Source organism: Alosa pseudoharengus, unplaced genomic scaffold (assembly GCF_046254945.1).
Source record: "Alosa pseudoharengus isolate Yale_2024_CS ecotype anadromous, Long Island Sound unplaced genomic scaffold, YU_APseudo_1.1 YU_APseudo_1.1_scf_15, whole genome shotgun sequence".
Lineage (NCBI taxonomy): Eukaryota > Metazoa > Chordata > Actinopteri > Clupeiformes > Clupeidae > Alosa > Alosa pseudoharengus.
Window position 1 is genome coordinate 18,860,961 of NW_027468620.1, and position 15,844 is coordinate 18,876,804.

Genomic DNA, 15,844 nt, shown 5'->3' on the forward strand with positions numbered 1-15,844 from the left:
TCAGTTGTGTCTGTGTGTATTTGCCACACCTGTCCATCAGAAGATCCAGTGATCAGTTGCTTACTGTCCTCAGTGACATAAACACTTAACAGTGGGCAACCTGCAAAAAAAACAAAAAAAAAACTGTATATTCTAGAAAATGTCACAATACTGAATCCATGCAAAAATACAAAACATACAGCAATATCCTGAAGCTTTAAAGCAGGCTTATACCTGAGAGTACAGCAGATTGATAAAGTATCTCCTCTTTTGCCAAATCCCAGACCTAGCACAACAGAAAGTCAAGGGATAATGATAAGGATGTATGACTATACTACAAAGACTGCAATCAGAATTAAGACTAACAACAGAGTCAAGAAATTATGTAATACATGCCCTTACAAACCTTAAATGTTCTGTCTTCTGAAGTGGACACAAGAATGTTTGTGTCCCATGGGAAAAACACTGATGCTGTCACAGGCCCTAGGTGGCCCTTTAACACAGCGAGGACCTCTTCCTTCTATGTGGGTGAGATGTGGGTAAAGCAACATATAACTGTACATATTTATCCTGAATATACTTTTTTGATGAAAATAGGTTATATTCATTGGGGTGAGTGAATTATAGATAACCTACCTTGGAATTCAGAATATAAATTTTGGAGCCTGCGCAAACTGATACCTTCTTATCCAAAGAGCAGAAGGAAAGATGCACTACTTTACCAAGAAGTGTTCCAATAACTGTACCTGAGACAATTGCACCTTGAAAAAAAATATTATACAATTACCCAAATGAATGTAATACATTTTTCTGCCCATTTCCAGGACCCATTCCCATGCTGCAGTCATGTACTCTACATTAGTGGAATGTGCAACTTGAATATATTGTCATAAGGTGTTCTTAAATTGTATCACTAGAGGGCAACATTAAGGCACTGTTCAGTGGGAATTTACTGTTAGAATGGTAGGTCTGTCACTATCTTTGAAGATGTCTTCTTGTTAGTCTTAAACATTTATCTTGATAAATGTGGCATCAGCCACATACTGTATCACTGACCAACTTGACACTGCAAATGAAGGCTAGGAAGGCAATGGATATGATGTAGCAATGTGATGCTATTACCCTCTCTTGCATTTCTGTAGCAACGTTCAACATCCCAGGCTATCACATAATCTTCGGAGGCAGAGCAAAGCATAAGGGGGTCTCTGTTCTTCCCAAACGAAATAGCGGATACATTGCCATGATGACCAGTAAGATGCAAAGGTTTCTGTCAGTACCCAGAGGAGAGAAAGCTAAGATGGATAAAACATAAAAAAGTCAAAATAATCTGATGACTTTCAGAAAGAGCAAGCAAGCTTGCGTACCTGGGAAGGATCTGTAATGCTGTGTATCATCAAGTTTTTCCCCTGCCATGGAAGAGCACTATGCGAGGAACAGCAATCAAGCTGCGTATAAGTCAAAAGTTTATCACAGGCCATAGAAAATATTTCTCTTATGGTGCTGTCTTCTTCAGTGCCCTTCCTGCCATCCATGCCTCCAAGTCTTCTATAAAGCTAATACAAATGACGTCCTGTGCATACTATATTATAACGGACGGGTCACCGCGTGTTTGCATAGAATGTCCAGAACACTCAACACTGAAAAGTTAACAAGGAACTACATAGCAACAAGTTAACTTTAGCTGAGTGTTTCAGATATGCAACGATACAATATCACGTAACCTTGTAAAGTGGCTAGCTGACGTTAATTAATTCGCCTACGGTAGCTGGATAGCGATGATGACAGGCCTCAGTCAGTTAGCTTGAGTTAACTAATTCCGCAAAGTAATGTCCAGGTATCTCTCGTTCTTTGCAGACATATGACAGGTGTACACAGGTGTCACGTTCCCCCACAATCATTCACGGCATATCCATTATGCAGTGCAAAGATAGAACAGACACTTAAGCGACTGTATAAAGAAGGTTGTGACCATAGACTGTAAGTGGACGTTTGGCAGCACCACGCGGTTTGTGAGGTTGTTACCCATGGTTACCGAGATATCGCGAGCGCGACGATTCATCAATCCCATGCCAATGTTTGGTTGACGATGCATGTTTATGTTACAATAGGCTACTAAATAGGCATTTACTGTGTGTATGACCCGCAATTTATTCACTAAATACTTTTGAAAAACAACTGCAATACATTAAGTGACCTGCTAGTGGGAACAAGTAAATTAACTAGTAGCTAGTGGTTCTTAAACTGGGGGTCGGGACCACAGTAGCCTAAAGGTCGGGACCCCCAGGGGGATCGCCAAAAATATTGGAGGGGTCGCGAAATGTTTTGCAGTCTGAAGTAAATACATTTTTCTAAAGGTTTTAAGTCAAAGGCTGCCATTGACATAATAATGCCTTTGGTGGTGGCATACCCTCCTATGAAGACATTTTCTGCCTCTGCTTCCAATGCCCATTTCGCAACATTTCGAAACCAAATTACGTCGGTTAGGGGGTCGCGAAACTTGCTGAACCAACTCCATCTGGCTGAACAGAATGCAGTTACAAATATAAGTAGTAGTTACATACATTATCCTCTAGGTGGAGAAATTGTCTAATCAATTTTGCACCGAAAAGCTTTATCAACCATCTCTGCTGTTATTTTTCTTTGGTCATGGATAGACAGACCCATAGGTTAGCCTTCCTACTATGGTGTTTGAAGTAGTCTAGTCTAGTCTAGATTGGTGATAGATTTTGAAGAGACTGGGGTTTTGCAATACTGGTTGAAAAGAGAAACCTTCCAGGGGAATTTGATGAATTGATTTTTAGTCTCAGAGGCTAGATATGGGACACCAGAAACGTCAGGGCTTCAGAGGGAGAGGAGATCCACAGGACAGCACTGACAATGGTCAAGTGAACATTCCAGGCCACACAACAACCACCTGACCTAATATAGAAAGCCCACAAATTGATCTATAATTGCCAACCCATTAAGCGTTGTGACGTGCACCTGGATAGAACTACTGTAGCAGGACACACTTATCCATTCTGCAACACTTAAAATCATGTTACGTTAACATTACTGGAATAAGAATGCATTTCACAAGTAGCCTGAAGACATGTCTCTAATATAAACAGCTTAGACAGTTTGCCTATGATGAGGTGGCCTAGTTTTGAGATTGGTTAATCTATCTATTAATGACTATCTGTCTGTGTTTGTGTTATTCTCATATCTCACAAACTGTCTGGCTGATTTCAAAGTTGGCATGTATAATTGCGGGCACGAGTGAATGCAGTGCCAAGTTTGACATTGTTTGAAATGCAAAGAAATGGTTAAATATCATTAAATGCTCATCATCTAGCCTCTGTAGAGGTGGACGAAGTACACAATTCCTTTACTTAAGTGAAAGTATACACCTTGTCAAATATTGCTCCAATCAGTGAAAGTTTAAAGTACAGAAGTACTGCTTTTAAAAATACTTAACCTAGATGGTTCACTGTTCCAGTCAAAAATGAACGATTTATACATTCCCTGTACCATAAATATGGCATTTTTCATCAGATTGCCTCAGGATCTTATGATATCCTTCACAAAAGGCTTTTGAACACATAGAATTTATTGTGACTACTTTATTTGAATTTTGAGTGATTTATTCAACTTACAAATGCTTTTTTTGTTTAAGGTCAAAAATGACTGGAAATGAATAAGAAAGAGAATAATTTTCATCCAGGAGATGAAAGACATCTCCTTACACACACTCCTACAACTTACCACCAATGTTCCCACACACATGCATGCACACACAGAAGCAAACAACCCCCCCCCCCACACACACACACACAAACAGACACACATACACACACATGTTCACCCACTCACACACACACACACACACACACACAGCGTCCCCTTAGAATTATAAGGTTCTATCTGACATTTTTGTCAAAATTGAGTTATTGACATATTCTTATTCTGTGACACCTTAAGAAGATGAGGTGAGGTGTTTCTTGTAGTTGTATGCATTTTTGGACATTATATCTGAAGAGGTTTGTTCCACTTAGTAGTATAACTCTATGGAATTCTAAAACTTTGAAGCTCAATATCTCAGAACTACTCAGAACGTAGATAGAACCCTATAATTCTAAGGGGACGACAGACGTTGTCATGTTGCCACTTGTGCGTGTGACCCACCAATGTTCGCACACATTCACGCACGGCACATACAGAAACACACCCACCCACACAAACAGACACACACACACACACACACATGTACACACACACACACACACACACACAACACACACACACACACACACACACACACACACACACACACACACACGCACGCACGCACGCACACACACACACACACACACACACACACACACACACACACACACACACACACAGTTCATGTTGTCAGTTCATATTGTCATGTTGCCACTTGTGTACTGTATGTGAACCACCAATATTCGCACACACATGCATGCACGCACACACAGAAGCACACACACGACACACACACACACAAACAGACACTGTGATGTCACGAGAGGCTGCGTCTTGGAGGGGCGCTACATTCCCCTGAGATGGCTGCAGTCACGGACAGCTTTGGCTCCATCTGCTGGTGGAGTTGGAAACCCCACCCCTCAACACACAATATCCCAACACACCTGAGACCGATCAGGGCCTGACGAGCTGAAGGGCTTTTTTAAGGCTCAGAGATACAGTTGGTGTCAGAGTGGGGTTTGGGAGACAAGCTCCAAGTTGTGCTCTCAGAGGAGGTACAGACCGTTGAAGTGGCACTTTCCACGTGAAGTACTTGAAGACTGGAATACTTACCTGAAGACTAGGGATGGGCAGAATGAGGCTTTGTGAAACAACGAAACGTTCGAAGCAATTGCGCCGGAATGTGTCGAGGTTTCGAAACAATCCGACACACGTAACTCCATGGTGACATCTAGTGGCCAGTTTTGCTAACATCACATTTTGACCGTGAAGCACAACTGCTTCAGACGAAGAATATAAATAGCCAACATGGAACGCAAGATTTCGTCCACAGCTATGTGGTATAGTGGTTAGCACACTTGCATTCGGCCGGAGTGGCCGGTGTTCGACTCCCTGCTGGTGCTTAGAAATTTCAGACTAGTATATGCGTTCAGTAACTAGAACATTTTTATATCTGCCAGTTGTTTTGTTATTTCAGTTCCATAGTACATTATCCTTTGGAATATGCTGGAGAGGAAAATGCTACAATGGTTTTAAAATGTAGGCTATGCTTATGGCCCTGGGATTTTTTGGGTTTACATGTTGTAGGGAAATAAAGGATACATGTGAAGCAGGTTAGACTAATCAGGTACAACATGGGAAAAATAAACAACACATTGTTTGTATGTCAACATAATTTTATTTAGGAATAACAGTTGTTCTGCCGTCTTGGCATTTAATCTGTTTCTTGTTTTTGAATAAACCTCCCCAGCCTTGGAAAAAATTCTTTCACAAGGCACACTTGTTGCTGGCATGCACAAATATTGTTTTGCCATCACAGTTAGGTTTGGATAAACCACTCTCCTCTCCTGCCAGTATTTCAAAGGGTCAGCTGTTCTTGAAATAAAGGCATCAGTCATATATTTTTTTACTTCTGCTACTATCTAAATATTAACGTCACTAGACTATATCTATCTAAACTATCGCTCACTATCTGTCTCTGGCCTGTCAATTAATGTATATCACTAACCTATCAATCACAAGAATGCACTATAAATCGCTATATCTCTATATGTCTATGTCGCTATATCTCTCAAAATCTCTCTCCTCACAAAAAACCCACAAATATAGGATGTGTTTGAATGACTTTTAAGCATTCTGGGACTTTGTAATTTAGATCAAACAGGTGTTTACTCGGGTAATTGGCTCCTGTCCAAACCAAATTGAAACACCACGAAGCCTCACTAAGCCATGGTCACGTGACATGCAGTGTTCGAATTACCATAGGGCCCGGTAGTGCCCAGCCCCCTTAGTTCTGGCCAGGGCACTACTAGTTCTGCTCGAAATCACTGTCAGAGGGGGCCCACTCATTCATTGTCAAGTTGCCAACCCGTAACTATGATAATCTACATTTTCCCCGTTGGTTGCAATGTGTATTTCCCCCACAGACTGCAGGGGCACTGCTCCGCATAATAGCCCCCTGTCCTGTCCGATCTCACCCTCCTCTGAATCGAGTTGTTATTAATTTTTGTTAGAGCGTTGTTAGCGATTGAGCAATTAGCAGCAGTGGAAAAAGTTAAAAGGAATGTATGTCGAGGAGTATCGGGACTTTAAAATGCAAGGGGCAAGGGAAGGGTCCTGCCTGAAGAAACTCGTCATCGCAGACAACACGTTTTTACCTAGCCTACTTAGGCAGAATGCGAGAGAGGATTCTCTGCGCTTAATGACTTGATGACAAAGCCAGAAATTGTTTAAGGGAGCGCAGCTTAAATGCGCTTCTTTTTCTGAGCATCAATGCGCCTCCCCTGGTCCAGTTCAACCCTAGCCATTCGTGAAATCATGGCTCAAGGCTGGGCATCATCCATCAACTGCGTGGAAAACGGAGAAAAAATGCCCAGAAAGAGACCAATAGGCCACTTTGGGACTATCTCCAGTAGGCTTAGCCGAGATGTGATAAAGACAGCTGTTTTGCGTTAACTTTAAGTTTTTTCAGTTGTGCAATGTTCAGTTGTGCACGTAAAATATTTGACAATTAGCTCTGCTCAGATTCATTTTTGGCAATAGCCTTTATTATTAGGCTGAATTTCATAATGTGATATATTTCATTTTAATAAACTGGCTACCCTGCTTATTATAATCTATTGGATGTTGAATCGACAGTAGCCTTTGTTATAAGGCTGAATTTCATAATGTCATAGATTTCATCCCCCCGCCCACCCCCCAAGTGGGCCCCCCCGGAAACGACGGGGTAATTCGAACACTGGTGACATGGGCGTTTTGAACCACACTTCGAAACACTGTTCGAAACACTTGCGTTTCGGAAGCTCGACACTGTTTCGAAACGTCAGCTTCGAGCGCTAATAGTGCATGTCAGAGGAGGACACTGAACATTTGATATCCCAATTTTCCAAATTGGCCGTAGACCTCCCACAAAACAAAATGGAGGCCATTTTGAAAGCCCTGGTGGCTGGCCAGCAAGCACAGACGCAAGCGAACGTGGCTCTCTTGGAGGAGCAAAAGAGAGCCAACCTCCTGAAGACAGAGGAACTGCAATTGCAGAGACAGTTGTCCGTTCGTAATGTCCGCCCAATAAGGGCGAGTGATTTTATATCCAAGATGGGGGCCACAGATGACGTTGAGGCATACCTGCACGCCTTTGAAGCTACAGCCACTAGGGAAGCGTGGCCCAAGGTACAGTGGGTTGGACTGTTAGCCCCCTTTCTGTCGGGGGAATCGCTGATTGCTGTCCGGGACCTGGCCTCTGACAGGGTGACTGACTACGATGCACTGAAGATGGAGATCCTCAGCAGAAGTGGGCTCACCAAATTTGGCATGGCCCAGCATTTCCACAGCTGGACCTTTCAACCAGACCAGCCTCCTCGTGCACAGATGCACGAACTTGTCCGGATCATGCGGAAATGGCTGAAACCGGAGAAGAGTACGGCAGCTGCAGTAGTGGAGGCCGTTGTGGTGGACCAGTACTTACGGGCCCTGCCTTATGAGGCGAAACGGCTCATCAGTCAACAGGCCTTGATGACAGCGGATCTAACCGTGGAAGCTGTAGAAAGGTACCAGGCCACAGCAGAGATGCTTCGGGATTCCAGAAAGGAGCCCCAGAGTGCGTCCCCGCCACAGACGGGAGGAGCCCGTCCAAAGAACCCCAAGGTTTCCAACCCAGCCACTTCAGGAGCTGTCCAGGCTCCAGGGGGAGCCAGAAACCAGCCGGCACCAGGAAGAGGACACCGGGAGAGTGAAACCCGACAGTGTTACCGGTGTGGGGAGATGGGACACATCTCCTGGCAGTGTGGGAAACCGGCGGATGAGCCTATGCCCACTGCTGAGTCCTCCAGCTCACCACCCGCCCACCTTTTTGCTTCGCTCGTGGGAGTTGTAGAGGGCGCCCAAGAACGACCCCCCACCTGCCCGGTGACTGAATCACCATGATGTGGAAGCTCTGCTAGATTCCGGTAGCCGGGTCACCCTGGTGCATAAGGATCTGGTGGATTCATCGTGTCTGACCCCAGGGAAGGTCCTCCCGGTTTCCTGTGTCCATGGAGACACCAGAGACTACCCCACCATACTCACGACGGCGGGTGTGGTTGATTCCCTACCCGTTCCTGTCCTAATTGGTCGAGACTGCCCAGCCTTTCACCCACTGTGGAGGGAGACTCAGGAGAGGCTGACCCGAGTACCTAGGAAGCGGAGAGGTAAGACGTATCCTGAGAATACACAAGTACAACCCTCAGAACCACTCACTCCAGCCTGTGCTCTTGCAGGGATTGCAGGTGCCCAGGCTGATTCAGAGACTGGTCCAGACACGGGGGAAGAGAACATGGTCCCAGGAAGTGCTCCAATCTCCAGCGAGGAAGACGTCCAAGGCACCAAAGAGCTTCCCCCTTTAACAGGCCAGTATGGTGCAGCCCAGTTACAAGATCCCACTGGCAAATGCTTTAAAAAATGTGTAGGTGATAGAGGGAGTGGTGCTAGAGGATAGGACAAGCTCTACCTACCCCCATTTTGCAGTAAACTGGGGGTTAGTGTATCAGGTGGTACAGAAAAATGGTGAAGTGCATGAACAGCTCCTCGTACCACAGCCCCACCGGGCCACCGTACTCAACCAAGCACACACCCACCAGCTAGGGGCTCACCTACGGGTAGAGAAGACGAAAGAAAGAATCTTGCGACACTTCTTTTGGCCAGGAGTGCACAAAGAGATAGAGAACTACTGTCGTGGTTGCCCTGAGTGTCAGCGGGTGGCGCCAAAGCCCACATATAGAAACCCGCTCATTCCCTTGCCCATTATCGAAACCCTGTTTTAGAGGATTGGACTGGACATCATTGGGCCCAGTTCCAGGGGACATCAGTACATTCTGGCCATCCTGGACTATGCAACCCGATATCCTGAGGCCATCCCGCTGAGGAAGGCTACGTCCAAACAAATCGGCAAGGAGTTGTTCCTTCTGTCAACTAGTCTGGGGCTCCCGAAGGAGATATTGACAGACCAAGGGAGTCCATTCATGTCCAAGGTGATGAAAGAACTCTGTGCTCTGCTGAAGATCAAACAGCTGAGAACATCAGTCTACCACCCCCAGACAGACGGGCTAGTTGAACGTTTTAACAAAACCCTAAAATCCATGCTGCGGAAGGCGATCGGGGAAGATGGGCGCAACTGGGATCAGCTGCTACCGTACCTACTGTTTGCGGTGAGAGAGGTACCTCAGTCGTCTACTGGTTTTTCACCCTTTGAGCTCTTGCTTTCTTACAGACCCCGAGGACTGCTGGACATCGCCAAGGAGGCCTGGGAGGAGCAACCGTGCCGACAGCGGACCCTGATCGAGCATGTCGGGGCCATGAGCGAGAGAATGAAGGCTGTCTATCCCATGATGCGTGAACACATGGAGACTGCTCAACGGCAACAGCAAGCCTCCTACAACAGATCTGCTCAACCCAGAGAGTTTAAGCCCGGGGACCAAGTGCTGGTCCTGGTGCCAACCGTGGAGTGCAAATTCCTGGCAACCTGGCAAGGGCCGTATGAGGTCATTGAATGTGTGGGAGAGGTAAACTACAAGGTGAGGCAACCTGATAAAAGAAAGCCTGAGCAGATTTATCATGTTAACCTTTTAAAGAAGTGGCACGTCAGGGAGGCGTTGTTCAGCTGTCTACCCCCCACAGAGACTAAGGAACCAGGGAGAGAAGAGGTTCAGGTGGGTCCAAGCCTGTCCCCACATACAACGGCAGATGACCCTGGAGTTGGTGGATCGCAACCGAGATGTCTTCTCCTCCCTACCTGGGCACACGGAGGTGGTCCAACACGAGATCCGCCTGGCCTGGCCAAACGGTAAACCAGCGCCCTTACCGCGTGCCAGAGGCTCGTAAAGTGGTTATTCAGGAGGAGGTAAGGAAGATGCTGGAGCTGGGGGTGATCGAAGAGTCCCAAAGTGCCTGGTCAAGTCCCATTGTACTGGATCCCAAACCAGACGGGTCGGTACGATTTTGTAATGACTATCGGAAGTTAAATGAAGTGTCTGAGTTTGATGCATACCCAATGCCTTGTGTTGATGACTTGATGACTCCTTGGAGCATGCTCGCTTCCTAACCACTCTTGACCTCACCAAAGGCAACTGGCAGGTGCCCCTGACCCCGGCGTCGAAGGAGAAGACGGCCTTTGCCACACCAGGGGGGCTCTACCAGTATACCCGGCTCCCGTTTGGTCTCCACGGAGCGCCTGCCACGTTCCAGCGCTTGATGGATCGCGTCCTCGCTCCCCACAAGAGGTATGCAGCGATGGACGATGTGGTCATACAAAGTCCAGATTGGGCCAGCCACTTACCCCGAGTACAAGCTGTGATTGATTCACTCTGGGAAGCAGGGCTCACGGCAAACCCAAAGAAGTGTAGGCTGGCCTTCAGCGAGACGAACTACCTGGTGTACACCATTGGGCGGGGGTTGGTCAAGCCTCAGGAAGCCAAGTTGCGGGCCATACAGGACTGGCCACAGCCCATCACCAAGAAACAGGTGAGGTCATTTTTGGGCCTAGCCGGCTACTACAGACGTTTTATTACGGATTTTGCTACCATTGCTGCACCTCTAACAGAGCTGACAACCAAACGCCACTCACAAATGGTGAGGTGGAATCCCGAGGCGGAGGCAGCCTTCGTCAACCTGAAGCAAGTCCTGTGTTCCAGTCCGATCCTGGTGGCGCCGGACTTCAAGAAGGACTTTATTGTCCAGGCGGATGCTTCGGAGGTGGGTCTGGGTGCTGTACTCGCGCAGGCACATGACGGTGAGGAGCATCCCGTTCTCTACCTCAGCAGGAAGCTACTTCCAAGAGAGAAGAACTATTCCACTGTTGAAAAGGAATGTCTCGCTGTAACCTGGGCCCTGGAATCCCTGCGGTTCTACCTCCTGGGACGACGGTTTACGGTGGTGTCTGATCATGCCCCTCTGCAGTGGATGGCCAGGAACCGGGAGACTAACAGTAGGGTTACCAGATGGTTTTTGAGCTTACAAGCGTTTAACTTTTCTGTTGTCCACAGGGCTGGCAAACGCCACGGCAATGCGGATGCCCTCTCCAGGCACGACGCCTTCTTCGCCTCCTTCACCCCGACGAGGACGTCGGTCTTGGGGGGGGGGGGTGTGTGATGTCACGAGAGGCTGCGTCCTGGAGGGGTGCTACATTCCCCTGAGATGGCTGCAGTCACGGACAGCTTTGGCTCCATCTGCTGGTGGAGTTGGAAACTCCGTTTTCTCCGTTTCCATCTCCGTTTTCTGTTGGAAACTCCACCCCTCAACACACGATATCCCAACACACCTGAGACCGATCAGGGCCTGACGAGCTGAAGGGCTTTTTTAAGGCTCAGAGACACAGTTGGTGTCAGAGTGGGGTTTGGGAGACAAGCTCCAAGTTGTGCTCTCAGAGGAGGTACAGACCGTCGAAGTGGCACTTTCCACGTGAAGTACTTGAAGACTGGAATACTTACCTGAAGACTAGAATACTTACAGCTGGATTGGCCACGGGCTGCGGTGCTGACTAAAGTAAGGCTGAAGACTGGTTTTCAAGAAGATATTTACCTGAGGGAATCGGGACTATGGTTTCACGTTTGAAGAGACATTGTTTAAGTTTTGACTGTTGAAAGATCAACCTTATCCTTAGTTACCCTTTTGAACTTGGCATACCTTTTTGTTAATTCCCAAGAACTTTATTAAAAACCTTCGTTGTATTCTAACATTGTGTCCTTGCACTGCTGAACTGTCCTGCTGAGAGCCGCGTAGCCTCTCATGATATCACAACACACACACATACACACACACACAAGCGCGCACACACACACACACACAGTTCATGTTGTCATGTTGCCACTTGTGTACTGTATGTGAACCACCAATATTCGCACAAACATGCATGCACGCACACACACGACACACATAAACAGACACACACAGACACACACATGTACACACATAAGCTTGTTCCGTGCATACTGCACCCCTATGTATGCAGCCCATTATGGGTCAGCTACAAAAAGAAAACCCTGCGCAAACTTCAGGTGGCATATAATGACTGCCTGAGGATACTGGATACAGGATATAATGATGCTCACAAGCCCTAGGTGCAGCTCGGTCAGATATCAATCATATTAATGGAAACGTTGGTATGGGTGCCTGTTAAGACTCATGAATCAGAGTATGTTTGTATGTGTTTATGTATCTATTCATTTTTGTTGTTGTTGTTGTATGTCTTGCTGTTGGGCCTAGAGCCTGTAATAAAGTTTATATATATACACACACACACACACACGCACACAGTTCATGTTGTCAGTTCATGTTGTCATGTTGCCACATGTGCATGTAAACCACCAATTTTGCACACACATGCATGTATGCACACACAAAAACACTCACACACACACACAAATACACATATTTACACCCACTCTCTCTCTCTCTCTCAGGGTCAAAGCTGCACAAAATGTAAAGTGTAGGATTATTATGACACCCGCTGAATGCATGCCAAGTTTCATGGAATTCCGTTCATGGGGGGTTATATCAGCTACACACACACTCACATACAGCAGATGTGGAAGTGTTCCAGGGACTTGATGTGGCGGCTGTAATGCAGACCGCTTGGTAGATGCAGATTTTTGTGTTGAGATGAAGGTTCTTGTTCTGAAAAACCCGCCGCCGGAGTCTTCCTAAGGCAGCTGATGCTTGTTTGATTCTATTCTGGACCTATTGTCTTCAGAGATAATGCTCCCCAGGTACTTGAATGATGGGACAAGTGACAGTTTCTCATCTGCAATAGTGAAAATGGGTGGTGTGGGTTGGATGTTGGTACTCCATTGGCAGATTACCACTGTTTTGGCGGTGTTGATGGTCAAACCCATCCTGCTGTATGCCCTCACTGCTGCATCTAGGACAGACTGGAGGTCTTGTGGAGAGTGAGATTAGGGGCGCAGTCATCTGTATACTGCAGCTCAAGTATCCTCGCTCTGTGCAGTTTGGTGGTTGCCTGCAGCCTCCTGATATTGAAGAGGTTACCATCCAGCCTGTACGCTACTGTCACCCCTGTTATCTTCAATATCCTTGTGGAGAAGCTGGGTGACACCTATGAGGAAGATGTTAAAAAGCACTGGTGCCAGTACACACCCCTGCCTTACCCCTGTGCGCACAGGGAAAGGACTGTTGACCTCCAATTGTCACCCTAGCAGTCATTCTAATCATGAAACTGACTAAGGATGTTGACAAACTTAGTGGGGCATCCAATCCGGTGGAGGACTTCCCACAAGATTATCTCTCTGCACAGTGTCAAAGGCTTTGGAGAGGTCCACAAACGCCATAAACAGGTTGTTCCCTGCACTTTTCTTGGAGTTGCCAGGTTGTGAAGACCATGTCGACTGTGCTCCCGTTCTTTCTAAATCCGCACTGTGACTCCGGTAGTATAGACTCTGTGATGTCATTGATCAGCCTCTGTAGCATCACCTTGGCTCCTTGATATGCCCCTATGGATGCATACATACACAAACATAAACACACACATACATAAAGACACACACACAGTACACATGCATGTGCATGTGTAACCCCTTGCCTGCGTTGTGTTTTCCCAAGAAATGGCAAGGAGACGTGGGACCAGTTCGTCATTTATTGACCTGGCATGAGAGATAACACTTTGGGATTCCGTAGCAAGGCAGCAGCATGGATTTTAACACAGTATGCGCTGGCTCTAATCCTCCAACTATCTAGTATTTATGAATAAAGTAAAAATGCAATACAGATATACTAACAAATTATATAACATGTACCTGGCATGAGAGATAACACTTTGGGATTCCGTAACAAGGCAGCAGCATGGATTTTAACACAGTATGCTAATATGAGAGCAGGGAGAAGAAATATTAGCTATCCACACGTGTGATTTGAAACTTCGACGTAAAATGTCTTCTAATGTACAAAAACACTACACAAAATACACAGGTTACATTGGCAAAGGAAGTGCATAACACCTCGAGACCATTGGTGTTGATTTAGAACGTTTAGTAATGAATTCTAATCTAATTATGTGGGAGTTCTGTTTACACACAACTTACCGCTGGCTCTAATCCTCCAACTATGAGGAAAGCCACACAGTTTTATATGTATGACCACTAGAGGCCAGTACTCAACCAACTGTTTGACATAGCTATTACCAGTATGTAAGAAAACAACTAAAAAATGGTGGAAGTGGAAGAAACTAAATCACCACTGTTACATATGCACGCACATGCATACACACAGGCACGCACACACTCACACGCATGCACACACACACACATACAGGCACGCTCACACACACAGGCACACACACACATAAACACACACACACACACACACACACACACACACACACACACACACACACACACACACACACACACAAATAAACACACCTACATGCACACACATGCACACACACACATAAAAACACACAAACATACAGGCAAGCAGGCACACACACACCATTACCCCAACACATTCACAAGCAAACAAGCCCCCTCACACACACACACAGAAGCACACAAAACTAACACACATATGCACAGACTCATACATACACAAAAGTAGGGGATGGAGTAGGAGATGGAGACAAATTGACCAGCGTGATTTATTTTTGTGGAGAGAATGTGCAGGACTGGGCGGCAGTCATATTTTGTACCACTCTGCGGTACATCTAGTTTGTCCAAATCTTAGATTAGATTAGATTAGATAACCTTATTGTCATTGTCTGAAAAGTCATAATGAGCCACTTCCTTGAACGTTGTTGATAATAATTTTCATATATGAATCTGAAAAAGGCATTTTTTGTCAGCATAGTCTACAGATGAGGTAGGAAGTTTTATGAGAATGGGATGAATGGCCTCTGTATAGTTTTACTTTCACTTTCAAATGTTTGAATATGGGAATCATTGACTTCACAGCAGAAAACCAGTGAGGTAAAGATGTGATGAATTGAGATTAGAATGGCATAAGAAATCTAAAGATAGGCCACACTGTTCTGGAGATGAGCCAACATGCAAAATTGATTGTTACACCACCTGAACTGTATATATATATATATATATATATATATATATATATATATACACAGTTAAGAACAAAATCATTCATACCCCTGGCAAATATTGATTCAATGTTAATTTTCTCTTTATCGATATGTTTGTTCTGATGGAAAATGACACTACCACATGTCAAACCTGGATTGCAGCTCAAAAGGTGCGGTCAATCATTGTGGAGACATGGAGCGGCTTACGTATTATAAGAACCATTTTGAGAGCTTTGATTTCAAATAAAGATGTTTCCAGTGATTTATTTTAAACGAATAATTGTGGACATGCCATTTTTCATAAAAATGTTAAAAAGGATATATATATATATATATATATATGAAGTAGGCTATGATATATGGCCCATATGATATATAGGCTAGCCTGAAAGTTGTCGGTTCAATTCCCGCCTTCCACCGTTGTGCCCTTGAGCAAGCACTTAACCCCAAGTTGCTCCGGGGACAATGTGATCCCTTGTAATATAGCTGACATATGTAGCCTAAGTCACTTTGGTCAAGAAGTGTCTGCTAAATGTAATGTAATTATTATTATTATTATTATTATTATTATTATTATTATTATTTGGCTATTATTAATTGGCC

The 15,844-nt window shown here is 45.4% G+C and overlaps 1 protein-coding gene across 1 annotated transcript in view; it reads right to left on the minus strand.

Annotated features, from left to right (window-relative positions):
• The window catches only part of wdr27 (WD repeat domain 27), a 63,003-nt gene extending 61,492 nt beyond the window's left edge, over positions 1–1,511 (minus strand). Inside the window, exons 1-6 of the mRNA XM_076286488.1 lie at positions 1,344–1,511; positions 1,102–1,246; positions 616–740; positions 386–499; positions 214–265; positions 30–100 (exon numbers count right to left, since the gene is read on the minus strand). Of these exons, the coding sequence (XP_076142603.1) occupies positions 30–100; positions 214–265; positions 386–499; positions 616–740; positions 1,102–1,246; positions 1,344–1,511 (675 nt within the window). The remainder of the gene's footprint in view (positions 1–29; positions 101–213; positions 266–385; positions 500–615; positions 741–1,101; positions 1,247–1,343) is intronic.
• Positions 1,512–15,844: the final 14,333 nt, after the last annotated feature.